The sequence below is a fragment of the Lithobates pipiens genome, unplaced genomic scaffold, assembly GCF_037356315.1.
Source record: "Lithobates pipiens isolate NorthernLeopardFrog02 unplaced genomic scaffold, aLitPip1_a1.2 Scaffold_13, whole genome shotgun sequence".
In the NCBI taxonomy this organism is placed as follows: Eukaryota; Metazoa; Chordata; class Amphibia; order Anura; family Ranidae; genus Lithobates; species Lithobates pipiens.
In genome coordinates, this window is record NW_027507718.1 from 483,400,630 (window position 1) to 483,423,669 (window position 23,040).

General features: G+C 44.7%; 1 protein-coding gene across 1 annotated transcript in view; it reads left to right on the plus strand.

Moving 5' to 3' along the window:
• The window catches only part of CHMP3 (charged multivesicular body protein 3), a 33,697-nt gene that overhangs the window by 5,030 nt on the left and 5,627 nt on the right, over positions 1-23,040 (plus strand). Inside the window, exons 3-5 of the mRNA XM_077477967.1 lie at positions 9,401-9,580; positions 10,306-10,427; positions 13,187-13,301. Coding sequence (XP_077334093.1) covers positions 9,401-9,580; positions 10,306-10,427; positions 13,187-13,301 — 417 coding nt within the window. The remainder of the gene's footprint in view (positions 1-9,400; positions 9,581-10,305; positions 10,428-13,186; positions 13,302-23,040) is intronic.

Here is a 23,040-nt window from a genome sequence, read left to right on the forward strand (position 1 = left end):
GTCATGGGATATGTGGCTCAGACATATTGTGACACAATTTCTTTATTTAGACAGCACAGAACAAAACTGCCTATGCAAGCTATATTTTCTCATGTGCATGTCCACAGAAAAGCTGCCTATGTCTGCAGATACAGAGTTTAAGCTAACTAGCAAAGTTACCCAAGTTAATCCCATATGAACTTACAAAGATGGAGTCACTCTGGTTCAGCCATATCACAACAGGTGCCATGCAAGTCACCTGCAGACCTGTCTGTGTATCTGCTTGCTCGTACCTCTTGTGGGCAAGCCGATACACTCTGGCAAAAAGAACCAATGATCTACCACAGCGCTCAGGGCGCCAAGCTTAGCCTAGGAAAGGCAAGTAATTAAAGGGATACTAAATCCTATTTATTTATTTTTTTTCTTTATAATCCTGCTCCTTTACTCCAGTGTAGCATGTAATCACTAACCATATGCTTCATTTCCGTGTAGCAATGCCTTTTTGTGGGGTCTGTTTTCCCCACTTTCTCTCCTATGGGTGCCCGTCTTCAGCACCGTTCTCAAGGGGTCTCCTGCACGTGCACGCTCCCATGACTGGGACTACATCCCTGCGGGGAGACACTGGCTTTGCTTGCAGGCACGTGGGCCGTGTATGGTGCTGAAGCTCCGCCTCGCACGGCAGGCGGGAATGGGTGTGACTACTAGGAGGTGTCTGAATACAGAAGGCTGTACTAGCTATCGAGAACCAGACTCGACCTCAATCAAGCAGACAGGGAAAAGGGAATGCACGATGCCGCTAAGCATGATGGGAATCTTAGTTCAAAAAGCCAAATGGCGTAGCCGCAGGGAGCGTGCTCAGAGAGCCGAAGCTATGGGAATCTAAAGGAGGAACATACAATCGGTATGTATAATACATGGAAAATAAATATTTTGGGGGATATATATATATATTTATATTATTCCAGATGTATATACCATATACAGCAGATAACCTTTTAAGCTCTTTTAGTACTGTTTTATTAATACCACCTAGACTATGACTTTATGGCTTGAGCATAAGTCCAAAATTGTATAAGCTGCAGATTTGCGTGTTTTTCAGTTAAACAATAGGATTGTCACCTCCTGTTAATTCAATCAAATAACATTTTAAGATTTCTTTTTTTTTTTAATTGGTGTTTAAATCACCGTTCTAAAAAAAAAAAATGATTAAAAAAAACAATTTACAGCACATGGACCAACTTGCTGTGTAATTCCAGGCTATACCTAATTAAACTTAAAATGGCTCCCTCCCCCTCGAAACACCTCTGCTGACTCACCTGTGTAAGAAAGATGTCTATACTTGCCTATTTTAAGCCAATTCGGTGTGGTCAATATGATCTGGCTTGCACCGACAATGGATGGACCATAGGAGTCTATGGGTGACTCACTGCTCCCAGGCATTACCAGCCATTGCCGAGTGCACTCCCCTGCAGCCACCACTGGCTGACAGTTTTTCACTTGACCAGACCAGATTCGTCTGAAAATAAGTTCAGTATATACATCTTTGTTACACAGGTTAGTGAGAATAGGTGTTGGGCGGTGGAAGGGAGCATCTTTAAGAGTAGTTGGGTATGGGCTGGAATTCTACTTAAAGTGGAGGGCCACCCTGAAAAAAGAAAATACATAAAAAAATTAGAAAAAAATCATTAAAAAAAAAAAAGAAAAATTAATTTTTTTTACTTACCAGAAATGCCTGTTGCTAGGCACATCGTCCTAATCTGCCTCTTCCTCCTCCGCGGAGATCTTCTTCTTTCTTCTCTCCTCCATGCGGCGTCTTCTGGGTAATGGGTCGCGCTGTGTTCTGGGAACTGTGTGTCCCAGAACACAGCGCGTCCCATTCACAAAGCGTTGTGCGACTCGCGCATGCGCAGTAGGAAACGGGCAGTGAAGCCACAAGGCTCCACTGCCTGTTTCCCTTACCCAAAATGGCAGCGCTGGGACCCGAGACCGAGGGACGGGTCAGCCTCGGGCGGCCGACATCGCGGGCGCCCTGTACAGGTAATTGTGCTTATTAAAAGTCAGCAGCTACAGTGTTTGCAGCTGCTAACTTTTAAATTTATTTTTTATTTTATTTTTTTCAAAACCGGCCCTCCTCTTTAAGTACATCATCAAAGAGCATGCTGGGACTTGCATACTTTTCAAAATTGCAGGTCAGCAGCTTGCCCAGTCGTACTGTAGTTTGGTTGCTTGACTTTGTACACCAGTATCATACAATGCTTCCTATAAATAACTTGAGTCACAGTGATGTGAGCTGGTCTTGTGATTAGATCAATGGCGTCATCGCCGGTGTTTACTTTATAGTTATCACTCGCCTTACAGTAAAACCGGTTTTTCTGATCTTAATGTGTCATAGATTATACCTTCAAGAGCGCCATACTGATACGGTATTGAGCAAACGTCAACATATTGTAGAATGGAAATCTGCACAAAAATGTTCTCGTATGATTTCATATTAATTTTGTAGAAGTTTGAACTTTTGTCACCCTGACCTAGCCTAACAAGTGTCCTAGATAACATGAATGTTTAATGCTGAACTTGGGGCTAGTTTATAAATCCTCTAAATACTTCTAATCCTTTGCTAGAGTAAAAACTAGCATGTCATTTAATCTATGCTTGGCATATTATGTGCTATATCTACCTTTTTTAAAAGGGTGTGATGCCAACACTGAATATGGAGAAAGAGAGACCTGACTGGCACCATGAGGAGGGGTTAGGCAAGCTGCAACTTCACTTCCTCAGCTGCTGGAACAAACTACTATTCCCGTTCTGCAACTATAGTTCTTAATTGCTGTTGTGGGTGTTGGTGGTGTTGACGATCCTGCCATTCATTTACAGTAGGCTTGAATGTGCAAGACAAACCAGGAGTCTCCTGGTCTTTCAATCAATTAAAGCAATGTAAGTGAGCAGGTCAGACCAGGAGTCTGAGACTTCTAGGTTCTCCCAGTAATTTTACTCACTATTTGCTCACAATTATTTTACCAACTGTATACTGAGCTGTTCATGTGCAGCTCAGCGTGCTCCCGGCACACTTTGGCTGTGCCATAATGACTGAGTCCATGTGCATTTGCAGGATGATGCCAACCCCGCTAAAACCTGGCATCTAAAGAGGAGAGTACAGTGGCCAGTGAGGGATGGAACTGTTGTATCGCTGGAGTGTGGAGGTGTGTATACTGGGAGTTCCACATTCAAATTATACAAATGCTATTCTGGAACTAAGGCACACCCACTGTTCAACTGTCAGAACCTCTGGGGAAATCTAGAATGGAAAAGGACCCGGGGGAGTAGATGGTAGGCTCAGCAATGCCAGGCTGCTGAAAAGCAAACAGAATATTGGCATGCATTAAAAAGGGGATTAACTCCAGAGATAAAACGATAATTCTCACACTCTACAAGACTCTCTGGTCCGGCCGCACCTGGAGTATGTTGTCCAGTTCTGGGCACCAGTCCTTGGGAAGGATGTACTGAAAATGGAGAGAGTCCGGAGAAGGGTAATGAAGAGGAAAGATTACGAGCACTGAACTTATTCTCTCTGGAGAAGAGACTCCTGAGAGGGGCTAGGATTTCAATGTACAAATACCATACTGGTGACCCCACAATAGGGATAAAACTTTTCCGCTACAGGGAAGTTAAAAAAAAAACACGCGGCCATTCTCTAAAATTAGAAGAGACGTGGTTTAACCTTAAACTGTGTAAAGGGCTCTTTACTGTAAGAGCGGTAAGTAGGTGGAATTCTCTTCCACAGGCAGTGGTCTCAATGGGAGCATCAATAATTAAAAAAAACTATTGGGCACCTGAATGACCACAACATACAGGAATATACAATGTAATACTGACATAAAATCGCACACACAGGTTGGACTTGTGTCGTCCTTTTTATTTATTTATTTTCAACCTCACCAACTATGTAACTAATATAAGAACCTCAGTCTGAGGTAAAGAGACTGGAATTCCAAAGTTGAATAAAAAGGGGCAGAGCTTGGTACAGAAATGGGGGATTATTCTTAAAAGACGAGTATGGGCTTTGCTTTCTTGTGCGAATCCTACTTACCTAGGTGTCTGCAGCATCTGGCCCTCCACTGGCTCCAACACTGAGAACCAAGTGATCAAACACTGCCGATCACTCAGTTCTCACAGCTCCATGAGCAGAGAGTCGACCCCCCCCTTACTGAAGCGCTGGGCTGTGGAGGGAGCAGGAGCGGCCTGCACGGACTTTAATCGGCTTGCTGAGAGGCTGAACCAGGTGCCTGTCTAGGTCTGTGGGTGGATCCCGACCATATGGTTGCGATCCTTCCTGAGCCTGGACTGGCTCTGTGATGTCAGCTGACAGTGGGCTTCAGCCCTCTGTCTGCTGAAAACGGCTCACAGGAGTGCTAAACTGAACTTTGGCTGTACTTCTCCTTTAAAGCAGAACTGTACTCCCCTTTACTCCAGTGATGTGGTGTCCACAAGCTCCCTTGCTGGCCACTTTTTTTCCTATTTTCAGGTTGCGATGATCTTCCATTTTGACTTGCCAGATTGAGATGGCATTGCCACCTCACATGTGCAGTAGTTCATTTATCTGAGCCAATGGCGGGATATTACATTCAGCTGCATATCTCAGTGTACAGGCAAGCAAGAATAGTTTAATGCAAAACAGACATAGTATGTCTCTTCTATAATAAAAAGCCTGCCTGTTCACTATCTTGTAGCATAAAGTTTCACTTTAATTTTAAGAGACTTTGAGGCCAAATACTCTACGTCGGTGGTTCTCAACTCCTGTCTCAGGGCCCACTAAAAGGCCAGATCTTAAGTATTACCTTGGGGAGATGCAGACTGGAATACTGCAATCGCTGTGCAGCAAATCATATCACCTGTGATGTATTCAGTTATCTTGCAAACCTGGCCTGTTAGTGGGTCCTGCGGACAGGAATTGAGGACCACTGCTCTACATCGTTCTGAAGTCTAAGGCCGCGTACACACGGGCGGACTGTTCGCCCAACTTTGTCCGCTGAACAGTGTTTGGGCGGACAGTCCGCTCGTGTGTGGGCTTTCAGCGGACAGTTTCAGCGGACAGTTTCAGCGGACAGTTTCAGCGGACAGTTTCAGCGGACAGTTTCAGCGGACAGTTTCAGCGGACAGTTTCAGCGGACAGTTTCAGCGGACAGTTTCAGCGGACAGTTTCAGCGGACAGTTTCAGCGGACAGTTTCAGCGGACAGTTTCAGCGGACAGTTTCAGCGGACAGTTTCAGCGGACAGTTTCAGCGGACAGTTTCAGCGGACAGTTTCAGCGGACAGTTTCAGCGGACAGTTTCAGCGGACAGTTTCAGCGGACAGTTTCAGCGGACAGTTTCAGCGGACAGTTTCAGCGGACAGTTTCAGCGGACAGTTTCAGCGGACAGTTTCAGCGGACAGTTTCAGCGGACAGTTTCAGCGGACAGTTTCAGCGGACAGTTTCAGCGGACAGTTTCAGCGGACAGTTTCAGCGGACAGTTTCAGCGGACAGTTTCAGCGGACAGTTTCAGCGGACAGTTTCAGCGGACAGTTTCAGCGGACAGTTTCAGCGGACAGTTTCAGCGGACAGTTTCAGCGGACAGTTTCAGCGGACAGTTTCAGCGGACAGTTTCAGCGGACAGTTTCAGCGGACAGTTTCAGCGGACAGTTTCAGCGGACAGTTTCAGCGGACAGTTTCAGCGGACAGTTTCAGCGGACAGTTTCAGCGGACAGTTTCAGCGGACAGTTTCAGCGGACAGTTTCAGCGGACAGTTTCAGCGGACAGTTTCAGCGGACAGTTTCAGCGGACAGTTTCAGCGGACAGTTTCAGCGGACAGTTTCAGCGGACAGTTTCAGCGGACAGTTTCAGCGGACAGTTTCAGCGGACAGTTTCAGCGGACAGTTTCAGCGGACAGTTTCAGCGGACAGTTTCAGCGGACAGTTTCAGCGGACAGTTTCAGCGGACAGTTTCAGCGGACAGTTTCAGCGGACAGTTTCAGCGGACAGTTTCAGCGGACAGTTTCAGCGGACAGTTTCAGCGGACAGTTTCAGCGGACAGTTTCAGCGGACAGTTTCAGCGGACAGTTTCAGCGGACAGTTTCAGCGGACAGTTTCAGCGGACAGTTTCAGCGGACAGTTTCAGCGGACAGTTTCAGCGGACAGTTTCAGCGGACAGTTTCAGCGGACAGTTTCAGCGGACAGTTTCAGCGGACAGTTTCAGCGGACAGTTTCAGCGGACAGTTTCAGCGGACAGTTTCAGCGGACAGTTTCAGCGGACAGTTTCAGCGGACAGTTTCAGCGGACAGTTTCAGCGGACAGTTTCAGCGGACAGTTTCAGCGGACAGTTTCAGCGGACAGTTTCAGCGGACAGTTTCAGCGGACAGTTTCAGCGGACAGTTTCAGCGGACAGTTTCAGCGGACAGTTTCAGCGGACAGTTTCAGCGGACAGTTTCAGCGGACAGTTTCAGCGGACAGTTTCAGCGGACAGTTTCAGCGGACAGTTTCAGCGGACAGTTTCAGCGGACAGTTTCAGCGGACAGTTTCAGCGGACAGTTTCAGCGGACAGTTTCAGCGGACAGTTTCAGCGGACAGTTTCAGCGGACAGTTTCAGCGGACAGTTTCAGCGGACAGTTTCAGCGGACAGTTTCAGCGGACAGTTTCAGCGGACAGTTTCAGCGGACAGTTTCAGCGGACAGTTTCAGCGGACAGTTTCAGCGGACAGTTTCAGCGGACAGTTTCAGCGGACAGTTTCAGCGGACAGTTTCAGCGGACAGTTTCAGCGGACAGTTTCAGCGGACAGTTTCAGCGGACAGTTTCAGCGGACAGTTTCAGCGGACAGTTTCAGCGGACAGTTTCAGCGGACAGTTTCAGCGGACAGTTTCAGCGGACAGTTTCAGCGGACAGTTTCAGCGGACAGTTTCAGCGGACAGTTTCAGCGGACAGTTTCAGCGGACAGTTTCAGCGGACAGTTTCAGCGGACAGTTTCAGCGGACAGTTTCAGCGGACAGTTTCAGCGGACAGTTTCAGCGGACAGTTTCAGCGGACAGTTTCAGCGGACAGTTTCAGCGGACAGTTTCAGCGGACAGTTTCAGCGGACAGTTTCAGCGGACAGTTTCAGCGGACAGTTTCAGCGGACAGTTTCAGCGGACAGTTTCAGCGGACAGTTTCAGCGGACAGTTTCAGCGGACAGTTTCAGCGGACAGTTTCAGCGGACAGTTTCAGCGGACAGTTTCAGCGGACAGTTTCAGCGGACAGTTTCAGCGGACAGTTTCAGCGGACAGTTTCAGCGGACAGTTTCAGCGGACAGTTTCAGCGGACAGTTTCAGCGGACAGTTTCAGCGGACAGTTTCAGCGGACAGTTTCAGCGGACAGTTTCAGCGGACAGTTTCAGCGGACAGTTTCAGCGGACAGTTTCAGCGGACAGTTTCAGCGGACAGTTTCAGCGGACAGTTTCAGCGGACAGTTTCAGCGGACAGTTTCAGCGGACAGTTTCAGCGGACAGTTTCAGCGGACAGTTTCAGCGGACAGTTTCAGCGGACAGTTTCAGCGGACAGTTTCAGCGGACAGTTTCAGCGGACAGTTTCAGCGGACAGTTTCAGCGGACAGTTTCAGCGGACAGTTTCAGCGGACAGTTTCAGCGGACAGTTTCAGCGGACAGTTTCAGCGGACAGTTTCAGCGGACAGTTTCAGCGGACAGTTTCAGCGGACAGTTTCAGCGGACAGTTTCAGCGGACAGTTTCAGCGGACAGTTTGACGAACAAGGTTTTACGGAATTTCCGAAAAACTGTCCGCTGAAACCTTGTTTCAGCGAACAGTCCGCTCGTGTGTAGGCTTGTTCGTCAAACTAAGTTCCGCGCATGCTCAGAAAGGATTTACACGCCGAAAGTTATAATGCAGTGTATAGGACGTCGTATTTTTCGTCCCGTCGTACGTGCCGTTCACGTCGTCGCGCACGGTTTCAGCAAACTGTTCGTCCGTCGTGTGTGGCCATGTTCGTCCATGCTAATTTTGGACTGTTTGCTGAAACTGTTTGACGGACAAAGTTGGGCGAACAGTCCGCGCGTGTGTACGCGGCCTTAGACAGATATTCGCAGCACCATTTAGGTATTGTTTACCTTTTAGGTATTTATTTATTTTATTTTTAGACCACATTCATTTTAAAACCCAGCTTTAGACCTTCTTTTTTTATTATTAATAAAATTTTTATTTTTTAGATATGGGTTTAGTGGGGAAAGAGCCTCTATGGATTTTTGTTTGAGTTCAGTTGAGGAGATTTTTCTGTTATTATACCTCTGGGGTTGATTTACTATAACTGGAAAGTGTGAAATCTGCAGATGTGCATGGTAGCCAATCAGCTTCTAACTTTAACTTGTTCAATTTAGCTTTGAATGGGGGAAAAAAAACCCGGATGCTGATTGGTTTCTATGCAGAGCTGCACCAGATTTTGCGCACTCCAGTTTTAGTAAATCAACCCCATGTGTCTTAGCCCTTGTACACATGGTCGGAGATTCTGACCGAATGTTTCCTATCGGTCCGTTTTGTCGGATATTCCGACTGTGCGTGGTCTCCATCGGAATATCCGACGGACCAAGTTTTCCAACTTGCCGGTAAAATTTTCTGACAAAATATCGGACATACTCCTATCATGTGTAGCCTACTCCGATGGACAAAGTGCCACGCATGCTCAGATCAAGTTCGTAGACCAAAGCTATTGGCTACTAGCCTGAACGTAGTCCCGTCGTAACGAAATAACGTCATCACGTTACGTACAATCGGATTTTCCGACAACTTAGTCCGACCGTGTGTATGCAACATCTCTGTCGGAATTAATCCGTCGGAATTACTCCAACGGATTTGGCTGTCGGAATCTCTGACCATGTGTATAAGGGCTTAGAGTGACCTGGTGGTATTGACACAGCAAGTGTTTGGAAATCCCTTCAACTGCAATGTGGACAGCAATAAAAACCTGCCAAAGGGTCTCGCCCTAACTCACTGAAATCAAAACACAAAGAAGTTTAGGCTGGAGTTCCACATAAAGGCAAACTTTGCCAAAAACTTGACTGGTAATATAACCCACTTGTAGGCCCCCAAAACCTATCTAGATTTTCCACGGTTTTTTCTGTGCAATAAGTGTGGGCGCACCTGAGCCTCTTCTAAAGGTTAACCTTGGTCGCATGGTCTATGCTTAAGGGGTTGGAATGGTTTAGGCATGGTTTAGGCAGACCCCTCAATTTTCCAACTGTGATAGACCGGGGAGAAGAGTTATCAAGATGCAAAATAAAAATTAATTTGACCTCTCTAAAATGTTTTATGATGCCTGAAGAGGGGGTTTAGTTGTGTGGATGATATGGGTGCACTTAAAATGCTTCTGTTTTTTGTAGCAAGCCAGATGATATATGTACATGTGTTCTAGATATCCAGAGAGAGCAAGAGAAAGTCAAGCGCTCAATAAAGGACACGGCAAAGAAAGGCAACAGGGATGCTTGTAAAATATTGGCAAAGGAGGTTGTGCAGTCCAATCGGGCAATAAGTAAGCTCTATGCCTCCAAGGCCCACATGAACTCTGTACTCATGAGTATGAAGAATCAGTTGGGTAAGTCTTTTCTTTCTAGGGGAGGGTTAAACCGCTATGTTGACTCATTTTTATTTATAATAAATTTGCTACGATTTTCAAACAAATTTCTTTCGTCTTGTCATTATGGGGTGTTTAGAATTTTTTGGGGGAAAATAATAAATTTAATCAATTTTGGAATGAGGCTGTAACATAACAAAACGTGGAAAAAGTGAAGCGCTGTGAATACTTTCCGGGCGCACTGTAGGTTAAATTCTAATATTCCTAAAGGATAAAGGGACAATGGTGGGAGAATTAAGGGAGCAGTGTTAGAGCAATAGAGGGGGTAGAGTAATGGCTAAGATAAAGGTAAAAATGTTCCGGTAGCAGTATTGCCCTCCCCCCTTATACTTACCCCACATTATCCAACGCTGTGCATTCTGTAGTGGCTCTCCTCTTTCCCTGCTCTCACAGGCTTTGCTGAGGCAGTGGGAGCCATTGGCTGCTGACAGTTAAATCCTATGACAAGGGGGCAGGGGCATTTCAGTGCAATTCTATGAGACCATTTGGTAAAGATGGCTATCCGATTCCACTGATCCAGAAACTCATTAATGGGGAAAAAAAAATCCATAAAATACAAAATGGTAAGACATTAAAATGTCAAGGTATAATAAAAAAAAACACACACAATTTATCACTCTGGGGGTGCACACTCTTAATACATCTTCTGTATGCCTTTTCTTAGTAATTTTCATGTGTTTTTACAGCTGTCCTCAAAGTCTCTGGGTCCTTACAGAGGAGCACAGAGGTGATGAAAGCAATGCAGAACTTGGTGAAAATCCCTGAGATCCAGGCTACCATGAGGGAGCTTTCCAAAGAGATGATGAAGGTAAGAGCAAAAAGTTAGAGACTCCATTGTTTGATAGTTTTGTGTAGTATTTTGTCATTTATGTTGTACATCCCAAGACACAGGGTATTCTCATATCTATTACTATAACGTAATGCTGTCACTTTCAGATGATTGGATACTGGCAAAAAAGACAGGTAATCCCCTTCCAGGCTTAACTAACTGACATACCAATGCTTTAAATTGACCGTAATAAAGATTTTTTTTTTTTTTTTTTACTGTGGTTGTATGTGGCCATTACAGTATTAAACAGTTACACCATGCTGTCTTCAGGTCAGTGTTGCCTCTGCAAGGCTTAGTGTTTGTTGGCAGGCAAACCTGACAGCTTGCATATGATCATTATGTCAGATGACTGGTTTCCATTTGATCGTAAATGCTACAACTGTCAGATAAATCAGGCATATCTGTGCACTGCTACCAGTCAAATTGTGTAACATTAACGTTATCTCTGCACTGGGCATTATGGTGGGAAACTTCAAACTACAGATCAAAGGATGGGACTGCTGAGGACATTCTGATCTCTCATTGTGTTTGCTTCAAAAAACATATTTGGAGCTCTAAAAATGCATTCTTTTTATTGGCACATCAATCTAGAAAACCTAAAGTAATTCCTGGGCAAATAAGACTTTTGTACAGTAGTGTGTATGTAATGACCATTCTTCCCAAGAACAAGGTCCAGGAAGCATGTTTAAAACTCAAGGTTATTTTCTATTTTTGACACATTACCCAAGGGTAAATTTTTTAAAGTGATACTGAACGCACAATATTTAATTTACATTGTCCCTTCTATTACTGTATTTGGATGATGAAACTGTAATTATTTTAATAAAAAAATAAAAATAACATATAAGTACCTTTTTTCCAAGACTACATACAGCTGCCACATGACCCAGATCTTACCCAGCCTGTCTGCAGGAAAACATAAGCAGGAGGAGCTTCTAGTCCTCTCCTGCTGGTCACGAGTTAAAAAAAAAAAAACAGCCTTTGGAATACAGGATAAAAATATCAATAAACTGTTTTAAATTGTCATACAAATATTTGAAATCAAATCTTTATTATTTTTTTGACAATAAAATGGTGTGGGTGGATTTCTGCCAGTCACAGGCTGTGTCACACCCCTCCAGCCTGTGTCTTAGAATAAGAGGGAGGTGAATCCTCCATCAATCGACATGTAGTATCCTGCCCCCATTGAGCTTAGCTGGTTAGTGAGCATAGAGAAGGAGGGAGGGAGTGCGCTGTCATTTACTGCTGTGTATACACCCACATGTGTGACTCTACAGTCACATGGGCTGCTCAGATGTGTTAGAGAGGAAATGCTCAGCATAGAAACTCACTGAAAACTGAGCATGTGCAGAGTTGCCACCACAGCTGCAAAATTCCTAGCTGAATTGGGGACATGGACAGAAGGTGGAGATAGAGAGCAGCAGGATCAACCAGGATTTTGCAGAATACAGAAAACAAATCTCCTAGTGAACAGCATGTAATACACCATTTATTGACTGTTTTCTATGATGTGGGTTTAGTGACACTGGTATAGAATATACATTTTTCCTACAACATCTACGTGCAGTCTATCAAACCATGTATGCATATGTTTAAATCCCTGTGTGTGTTTTTGTTTTTTTTGGCTGGCCTTTTGCTTACAGTGAACTTACAGATAAACATTCAGTTTACAGTTATTAGAATGTTATCTATGAATAATAATGTATCCTTTAAACCTGGAGTCTCATTTCCTGCGTGGTACCACCATCCTTCGGTTTTCTCAGTCAAGGCCTCCGGTTCTGTGTGTTTTTTGGGGGGGGGGGGGGGGGGTAGATCTTGTCCCCTGACAACATGCTCACAAAATGAGCATGGTGACTGTTGAGTGTTTATACAGCCCCAATTCCAAAAAAGCTGAAACTCTGTAAGATCTAAATTTAAAAAAACATATGCAATGATTTCCAAATCACATAAACCCATATTTTATTCACATTAGAAAATAGAAAACATATCAGATGTTTAAACTGAGAAGATGCACCAATTTAAGAAGAAAAGGGATAGTTTTGAAATTGATGACCGTTTGAAAACCTTTTGAACAGGGCCATGTTTACCATGGTGTAGCATCCTCTCTTCTATTAACAACACTCTGTATATGTCTGGGAGCTGAGGAGATCAGTTGCTGGAGTTTTGTAGAGGAATGGTGTTCCATTCTTGGCTGATATAATTTCAAACTGTTCAATAGTCCTGTATTTTTCTTTTCTTCTTTTCTCATTTGTGATTCAAAATGCACCAAATATTCCAATATGCCCCTGTGGCAACTTTTTGGGGAATTGGGTTTGTGTCACTTAGTAGGGGGAGCAGAGTACAGACCTGGAATGTTGGGGTGTAGGGTTCTGGAGTGCAGACAGTTTTTTTTCATTTTTAACTAACCTTTCTTTTCATAGGAAGCAGGTAAAGTACTAATTGCATGTGTTGGAAAATGTAAAATGTAGGTCTTGCAGCATCCTGCTGGTCTATTAAATTTGCATTAATAAGTCAGAAGATGTCCTTGACAGGGCTGGACAAATCCCAGGAGCTAAGGAGCCAATCTACCTACAAAGTAGTAGTGAGTTTTCCAATGCTTTTCTTCAGCTTCTACAAAACATTATGGCCCCAAAGTTGCCGGCAGGCCCCCAGATCATATTAAGTAGCTTTCAAATTTTAGAATATTTTATTCATGTTTATCCTGGGTTCTTTAATTGCTTTTTGCTTATTCCCTTTAGGCAGGGATTATAGAAGAGATGCTGGAGGACACGTTTGCAGGAATGGAGGATGAGGATGAAATGGAAGAAGCAGCAGATCTGGAGATTGATAAGATTCTGTATGAGATCACAGCAGGTAATTGCAGATAACAATATTGCATTCCATTGTAGGATTGTAATCTAAATCAAGAGCACCGAGCCTGCTCTATGCAGGCAGGGAGAAGGTATAAAAATATAGATTACTGCAGACTGGAGTACTGCTTTAAAGTGTATCTAAACCCTAAAGTCTCGTTCACCGTGCCGGGTAGGGCTGTAGTGTTGCAAGAATCGGTGTAAATCTACGCCGAGGATCACAGGTATTTTGAGATCAGGAAGTCTGTTCAAATCGATGACTCTTCTCATGTAATTGCACACTGAGCAGTTACATGTGACATGGACATTTTATGGGGAACACCTATCCTCGTATTGATTAGTGGTTCCAAATGAATAACAACTACTGCAGTAGGGAGCAGACACCTAAGATACACTCTGCATCTTTCCCAATAACTGTTCTGCTTTATTACGCATTTAAAGGTTTTTATACACATGATTACTTGGGGATCACATTAATATTACAATTGTACATTTATGGTAACAAGGGGCGTAACATAGGCAGACTAATTCTAATCAGGACTCGAAAAGAATGCAAACATGTCCTGAAAACATTATTAGTATGATGTACAAAGTGAGTGCAGTGTGCAATACATACAAAATAGAATACAATTATATACAGAACTTACAAATTTCCTTTACACATGCAATTAGGGACAGATGAGTGGCCATGGATGGACACAAACTGTCTGTGTGGGTTTACACTGACTCTTGCCACACTACAACCCTAATCGACCACGTGAATGAGGCCTTACTTTAAAAAAAATAATGATTTGCTCTCTTGATCTATTAAATATATATCATTGAGAGTGTTTTTGTTATATCTGTTGGATTAGTGAAGAAAAATACTTGTTGATCCTGCCAGAATTCTTCTCATCTGATAACTTCATGTGCTCTCTTCCTGTGCTGTATGCTAATCACTTAGGCAGGCCATACATCGTTTGAACCGTGTATGGGCAGGCTGAATGTACCAAGTTAATCCATCAACTTGGGTACAACCAACATGCCAGGTTTTACCTGCAATTATCATGAGCTGCTGCTAAATGCCTTAGCAATAATTACGATCTCCCAGTGAGGGGAAAGCCCCCTGCCCTCCCTGTCAGGAGAAGACTATGGCCCTGCAGGAGGGATTCCCCATCAACACTATCTGTATTGATGGGGAATCCAGTTCATTTCTCTGTGTATGGCCGGTATTATTTATTGCAAGCTATCTGTGTGAACTACAGAACCCTTGCCCGTCTTTCTTGTAGAAAGAGGAGGTTTCTGTAGTCATGTCATGTCCTGTTTTATTTTATTATGATACAGAAAGGTGAGTGAGCAATGTCACCCAAGGAAAGGAATAAAAATAGCTAGCGTGTCCTGCAGCTCTTGTACACACAGGGAACATTTATCAAAACTGGAGCAGCTGTTTATGGCAACCAATCGGCTTCCATTTTCAAAGCTAAACTGAACAAGCTGAAGCTAGAAGCTGACTGGTTGCCATAAACCGCTGCTCCAAATTCTATCCACTGCAGGTTTAACAAATTCTCTCCAAAACATGCTTTAAAGCTGTAGTTTAGGATTGGCAATTTTAACCACTTGCTTACTGGGCACTTAAACCCCCCTCTTGCCCAGACCAATTTTCAGCTTTCAGCGCTGATGCACTTTGAATGACAATTGCGCGGGCATACAACACTGTACCCAAATAAAAAATTTTTATCATTTTTTTCCCCCCACAAATAGAGCTTTCTTTTGGTGGTATTTAATTACAGCTGGGAGTTTTATTTTTTGCTAAACAAACAAAAAAAAGATGCCAAAATAAAAAAAAATCATGTTTAATAGTTTGTTATAGAATTTTGCAAACAGGTCATTTTTCTCCTTCATTGAAGTGCGCTGATGAGGCGGCACTGATAGGCTGCACTGATGGGCAAAGATGGGCACAGATAAGATGGCACGGATGGGTGGCACGGATGGGTGGCACGGATGGGCACTGGTAGATGACACTGATGGGCACGGATATGTGGCACTGGGGTGCAGCACCTTTGTTGAGGCAGATTGTGGGCACTGCTGGGTGGCACTATGGGCACTGCTGGGTGGCACTGACGGGGGGCACTTATTTTTTATTGAGGTGGCACTGATGGACTGATGTCCCGATCACGGCCGCCGGTGATTGGCTCTTATTTTTTTCTGGGAATAATTTTTTGTGGGAATAATAGCCGATTACCGGCTCCGTTGTATCACATGATCAGCTGTCATTGGCTGACAGCTGATCACGTGATAAGGGGTCGGGATCGACCCCCCCCTTGCTCGGATCGGTGATCAGGCGAGTCTCGTAGACTCGCCGATCACAGAGCGCGCCGCGCGTGCCCCTCAGGGGGCGCGCAGGCCGCTCGTGCACGGGACGGCGTCAATAGACGTAGTCCCGGCAAAGGAGGTCCGCGCTGTAGCCGTCATTCGGCTATAGCGTGGGTCTCAAGTGGTTAAAGTATTGGGCTGCCTGACTTTACACACACATGAACTTTAGTGGCATCCCAGTCTTACTCCGTAGGGCTCAGTATTGAGTTGGCCCACCCTTTGCAGCTTCTGGGAAGGCTGTCAACAAGGTATAGGAGTGTGTCTATGGGAATGTTTGACCATTCTTCCAGAAGTGCATTTGTGAGGTCAGGCACTGATGTTGGATGAGAAGGCCTGGCTTACAGGCTCCGCTGTAATTAATCCCAAAGGTGTTCTATGGGGGTTCAGGTCAGGACTCTGTGCAGGCCAGTCAAGTGCCTCCACCCCAAATGCGCTCATTCATCCATGTCTTTATGGACCTTGCTTTGTGCACTGGTCCAAATCATTTGGAGGGGAAATTGTGGTGTGGGATTGTGTTTTTTTTTTTAAACAATCTTTATTTATAGGAGATAGGGTATTACAGCTTGATATACAGTAAAAGAATGAAAAAAAAATGAAAATGAACAGAGAGGATAAACATTTGCTGTAGGTAATGCTGATACATAATACTCCAGTCGTTCCTGTTTCATTTTTCACTTGTAGTGGGAACAAGAACATGAATAGTCAACAGTCATAAATTAACTTCGTACTGATTAGGTTATTAAGAGAGTATTTACCAGGTGACGGGTCAGCACGGTAGGTCAACTGATTGTTGGGCTGAGTAATCCCAGTCCGCAGTCTGGTTCGTGCAGTATAGGACTGGTCTGTCCTCTTGTAAGAGGTTCTCACGCGTGATACGCTTGGTCAGCTTTAACGTTCAAGGTAACTCACGTGGGGCCGACGGCTTCCTAGACGACTGCGTGCTGGGGGAAGGGGGGCAGTCCTGCATAATAGCGGCACCAAAGTGCCATTTCCCTGTTCAAGTCAGGTTGTCCCATGGCGTCAGGTCGCCAAATTTTTGTTGGACCACCCAAGTCCTCCATTCCTCACCCGTCACCTGGCACTCAACATATCAACCATCTGCCCGTAGGCAGCCATAACTATTCAAGTCATAAAGTATTAGAAAGTAGTTAAGTGAGAAAAAGAAGGGAAAAGAAAAGTGGTTTAGAGCTTACCTGAAGCCTCTCTTCCGACTCCGCCTCCTCTCCGAGCCCCGTCAACCTCTCCATACATGTAGGATGATCAAGGGGGTGAGTGAAGAGAGAGAATAGCATCCTGTCTCCTCGCCCCTGATTAATGAAATGTTAAATTGAGTGTTGGAGTCTCCTCAGCTCCTGGTCCCCATCTGTAAGCCCTGGGGGCGTCCCCTTAGGGATGGCTCCGCCAGTTCCAGGAGGGCCACATCCAAACTGGATGAAATGTGTCCAGGGTTCGATATATACACTAGCCAGGGCTGCCAAATCGCAGTGAAGCGGTCATGGGCCCTTCTGCAAGTGGCAATCCACCCCTCTGCCTCCCGGATGTCACCCACCCTGCGGCGCCACTCCTCCTTACTTGGGATTTGCGGACGCTTCCAAAAAATAGGGAGCAGCCGCTTAGCTGCATTTAGCAAATGAGGCAGCACACTCTTCTTGTACTGGCTCACTGGCATGGGAGGAATGGGTAGCAGGAAGTGAATCGGGGACAGAGGAATATCTATGCCTGTGATTTCTTTGATCAGAGATTTAATGTCCTCCCAGTAAGGTCTGATCGCAGGGCAATCCCACCAAATATGCAGAAGAGTGCCCCTGTGGCCACAGCCCGCCAACATTGATCTGACGTGGATGGGTATATCCTTGCTAGATCTGCCGGCACACAGTACCAGCGCATCAGTAGCTTGTAGTTCATTTCTTGCGTCTTGGAATCAATCGAGCTGGACCGGGTAAGTTGGTAGAGGCAAGATATTTGGGCAGGGGTGAAAGTTATCTCCAAGTCCCTTTCCCAGGCTCTGATGTAAGCAGGCTTCACTGTGGGGGATGCAGAGTTAAGCAGTTGCTAGAGTTCAGAAACCATGTGTGGTATTGGTTCTTCCGCTATGAAGAGACGTTCGAAGGGTGTGAGGGAGGAGATATCCCGTATGGAGTCTCCCTGTGTTTTAAAAAAATGGTGGAGTTGCCTATACCGCCAGAAGTCCATAGGGAAGCTCCCCCTCTGATCTCGTAGAGTTTCTAGGGACATTAGTTTGCCATTCTGCATTAATGTGGGATTGTGTTTTAAGGCGTCAGCATACCGAGACATTTTGGACAATTTCATGCTCTCTACTTTGTGGGAACAGTTTGGGGATGGCCCTTTCCTGTTTCAACATGACTGCACACCAGTGCACAAAGCAAAGTCCATAAAGACATGGATGAGTGCGTTTGGGGTGGAGGACTTGACTGGCCTGTGCAGAGTCCTGACCTCAACCTGATAGAGCACCTTTGGGATGAATTAGAGCAGAGACTGTGAGGCAGGCTTTCTCATCCAACATCGGTGCCTGACCTCACAAATGCGCTTCTGGAAGAGTGGTCAAACATTCCCATGGTCACACTCCTATACCTTGTGGACAGCCTTCCGAGAAGAGTTGAAGCTGTTATAGCTGCAAAGAGTGGGCCAACTCAATATTGAACCCCATGGACTAAGACTGGGATGCCATTAAAGTTCATGCCTGTTTAAAGGCAGGCGTCCCAATACATTTGGTGATATAGTGTAGTTGCCATTTAATTACAACAGTCCCCCTCTGCCCGCTGACAGTTATCCTTCCCCCAGCCTCTATATATAAATTTAGATAAGTCTTTAAAGTTGGAGTTTAGATATGCAAATTTTTCCAGTTACTTGGGTCCAACTTGGACCCATATAAGTATGCACCTGCCTGTTAAAGCTGGGAATCTCTATAGTATGCACCACTACTACAGTGATCCCCACCCGCTTCCAGGTCCCGTGCCAAGTGGCTGGCTGCCCTACTGCATTAAAACCAAAAAAAACTTTGTGCAAAAGAAATGTAATTAATCAATTGCCGACAGCAGTCTGAATGTGAGCCGACTAGCGTCACTGTGAAATTAAATGATTAAACACTGCGCTTAGCTGGTACGAAATTTAAACATAATTAACATAAATCAGTGTATCAAACATTTTCAATTGTTGTAAACATCCCACTCTTGTGAAATAAAGTGCTTGTGCATTGATAAATGAATCTGCTCCAATGCTCAGTGTTCAGACAGATGTGCCCACATGGATGTACACTCGCCCCTAGACATTGACCACCTATCGCTAGAGTGGTCCCTTGTACTTTGTGGGGAATAAAACCCCTAGATGGGATATTCCAAGGTCAGCTGATCCTCCATGCATGATGGGAAGAAAAAAATTACAGAAGGGGGGCACCCATAGTGTAAAACAAATTTTATTTAAAAGATACTAAATAAAACATATGAGATGCACACACATGGTTTGGTGTCTGGCACCCGGTGCGATCAGCAGGTGTTTTGGTTTAAAGGGTAATCCGGACAGTTCCTGTTAGATCCTGATAGACGCCGCTCTGTTGTGGTGAGGCTTGGTCCTCCGTACTTGTTTCTGGGCAGATCAGATGGTGGTGATGCGCTCAAGCCTCTTAATGCCCTACTGCATTATGCATACTATTCAGGGAACACTTTGCTTTTTTTTTTTTTTTTTTTTTTTTTTTTTTTTTTTGATTGCAAAGTGTTCTCTGATTGGACAAGGTGAAGATCGTGACGTCACTGCCTCTTCTAATTGTTAATACAGAGAAAACTTTGCATTCATTAAAAAATATGCTAAATGTTCTCTGAATGCCTCCCTCTTCGAGCCACTTGGGATGGGTCTTGGAATCCAGCAGCAATCAATGTGGTAGCGATGCCTGCTACAGTGATTTCCAGCTTCCACTGGGATCCCACGGGTATGGCACATTTATTGGTCCAAGCTAGACCAATGTAACTATAGAAAAATCTCCTTTCTCCTTACTTAAACTTCAACTTTTAAAGTGGTTATAAACCCACCTGGGGGGGGGGGGGGGGGGGGGAACACCCTGCAAGATAAAGGCATAATGAGCTAGTATGCATAGCATACTAGCTCATTATGAATTACTTACCCGAGAACGAAGCCCCCACAGCCGTCCTCGTCTCCCCCTCTGGCCAGCTACATCTATCCTGGAGGTTACTTTCGGGTATCGCAGCTCTGGCGGTGTGATTGGCTGGAGCCGCGATGACGTAGCTGCCGGGAGCGGCACAGTACAACTGAAACAATGGCATGTACGTGATGCATGACGTTGGCACATGCAAATACAAGGATGTCTCCTAAACCATGCAGGTTTAGGAGATATCCAGTGCAGCTACATGTAAGCCAAATTATAGGCTTGCCTGTAGTTTAAAGTGATTTGTAAAGGAGGTGTTTGTTATTTAAAAATAAAAAATGTATACTTTCCTCCTCTGTGCTAGGGTTCTGCACAGCGTGGCCCTGATCCTCCTTTTTCTGGGGTCCCCGGCAGCACTCCTTGCTCCTTCCTCCTCCTCCTCGAGTGCCCCCTCGGAGAGCTGCATTCCATGGGGGCACTCGTTCGGGCTTGTTCCCAAGTCCCGCTGCTGCGTCGCTTGACACACAGCAGGACTCGGGGCCCCACCCCCCAACTCCCGTATCGCTGGATTTGATAGCAACAGGAGCCAATAACTCCTGCTGCTATCAATCTTTCCAATGAGAACCCAAGACCATGGCTGGAGCTGCTGTGCTCGTCCCCATCGCTGGAACGATCGGTTCAGGTAAGAAAAGGGGAGGGGGGGTGCTGCAGCAGAATGCATTAAGGTGAAAAACGCCAAGGGTTTACAACCCCTTTAAAGACTTGATAACAATTTATAGAGGCCAAGGGAATGGGGAAGGAGAAGCATCCGCGGGAAGACGTTGGAATGTTGAGACTATATTGCGTGCCAAAATTCTACAACACAACAGTTTGATTCAACAGCAAAGAGTATCTGTGTGTCACTTGGGCTGTGGCAGATTCTCATTGTAATGTATTTCAACGTGTTCCTTATTTTCAGGTTTCCATCCTACTTTTGGGTAGATTGATCCTTTTTAAAATGGTCTAGTGTTAAAATCAGTAACTAGAATGGCGCTGGAAAGGTAGATGACCTCTAATGTCTGACTAAACGTCCTCAAGTGAGTCCATCTATGGCAGACATGTCCGCAAAGAAAAATAGGCAACATCAGTAGCAGCTCCCCATAAAGTGAAGCAATGACTCTGCAGAAACAAAAGGGAACACCAGACTAAGTGTAGCAAGTTACAATAAATGGGTTTATTAAAAGCCATTTGGCACATGGGTATAAAAACAAGAAGCTACAACAATATGTCTGTGGCAGAGGTCTCAAGGTCATCCAGAGGTGGTTCTAAGAGGCTCAAAGCTCCAGATACTGGTGTGCCCAATTTATGATTGAATAAAGCTGGCTGGAAGCATCCGCAGAGGGGGCCGGAGTGACATCAGTGTGAGACTGGGAATGCAGCATCCGCTTCTATCTCAAACCTTTCATTCTAACCTGCTACACTTAGTCTGGTGCCCCCTTGTGTTCCCTAGTGTTAAAATCAGCACACAAATTTACACATTTTACTACTGTAACCGCTTGCTGACCAACTCACGCTGAAATACGTCAGCAGAAGGGCACGTACAGGCATATTAATGTACCTTGCCCTTTAAGAAGCGGTTTGTGGGCGCGCGCCCACTGCAAGCTCTGTGAGTGTGATCGGGGATACCCGTGATTGTCTCAGGGAGAGGAAGGACAGGGATATGCTGATGTAAACGAGCATTTCCCTGTTCTGCCTAGTGACACTGATCACAGCTCCATGTAATCAGGAGCGGTGATCAGTGTCGTGTCGCACACAGTCCTCCCCACCCCCCTACAGTTAGAATCACTCCTTAGGACACACTTAACCCCTACAGCGCCACCTAGTGGTTAACCCCTTTACTGCCAGTCACATTTACACAGTAATGCATTTTTAATCGCACTGATTGCTGTATAAATGTGAATGGTCCCAAAATAGCTCAAAAAGTGTCCGATCTTAGCTGGAGGCGATTTGGCCCCCCTCTCCTGGGCAGCCGTCGGGGGACGGTCCCATGCCTCCCCGACCCCATGCATGAAGGGGGGAGGGGGATCAGGCTCTGGCCTGTCTCCTCCCTTGAAATCAGAGGCACCCTGGGGCGGGGCCCTAGCTCGGGGAAACTAGAATAGGCATGAGTAGGCAAGAGACACTACAGGCGTTAATTACAAGTCGACCGTTTGACTCATGTGTCCGATTTAACCCGCCAACTCTCGGCCACCTGGAAAGATTCTATGGGTGTCATTGTTTCATACGGTTTATTTGTCTTGTTTTTGGTCCTGACACACCTGTCTAATGTATACGCAAGTGTATTTTTCTGTTAAACTGTTTCAAAATAAAGATTTTACAAAAAAAAAAAAAAGTCAGTTGGTTAAGCCAAAAACACAGATTGAAACAAAAATAAAATTACACTAGCATGTTCCAAAAAAAGTGTCCGATCTTTCCACCATAATGTCGCAGTCATGATAAAAATCGCTAATCGCCGCCATTACTAGTAAAAACTAAAAAAAATTAATTAAAAATGCCATAAAACGATCCCCTATTTTGTAGATGCTATAACTTTTGCACAAACCAATCAATAAATGCTTATTGTAATATTTTTTTTTTTTTTTACCAAAAATATGTAGAAGAATACGTATCGGCCTAAACTGAGGAAAAAATATGTAATTTTTTTATTTTTTATACGTTTTTGGGGATATTTATTATAGCAAAAAGTAAAAAATGTGTTTGTTTTTTTTTCAAAATTGACGCTATTTTTTGTTTATAGCGCAAAAAATAAAATCCCACAGAGGCAATCAAATACCACCAAAAGAAAGCTCTATTTGTGGGAGCCACATTGCACGACTGCGCAATTGTCAGTTAAAGCGACGCAGTGCCAAATCGCTAAAATTGCTCTGGTCTTTTGCCAGCCAAATGGTCCGGGGCTTAAGTGGTTAACACACAATATTTGTCCTGCATTGAATTCGGATCAGAAAAGGTCCAAAACCGTATTGGTTACTGTCTTTAGGAGAGGAAATGAGGGAAAAATCTCACCAATGGGTAAACTGCAGCTAAGATTTGAACAAAGTTCCCACACTTCCCCATGCTGCTAAAAATACATGTGTTTTTTGTTGCTGTCTATGCCCCTATGGGGGACATTTCCTCTTATTAGCTGTCTTGGTGCCCACTCTCTCTCAAGGAAAGGAAATAAAAACCTCCCCTAAAGAGAGCAATACAAATCTAGTTCTCACTCTAAAAAGAAAATTTTTTTTTTTCTGTTAGGCTT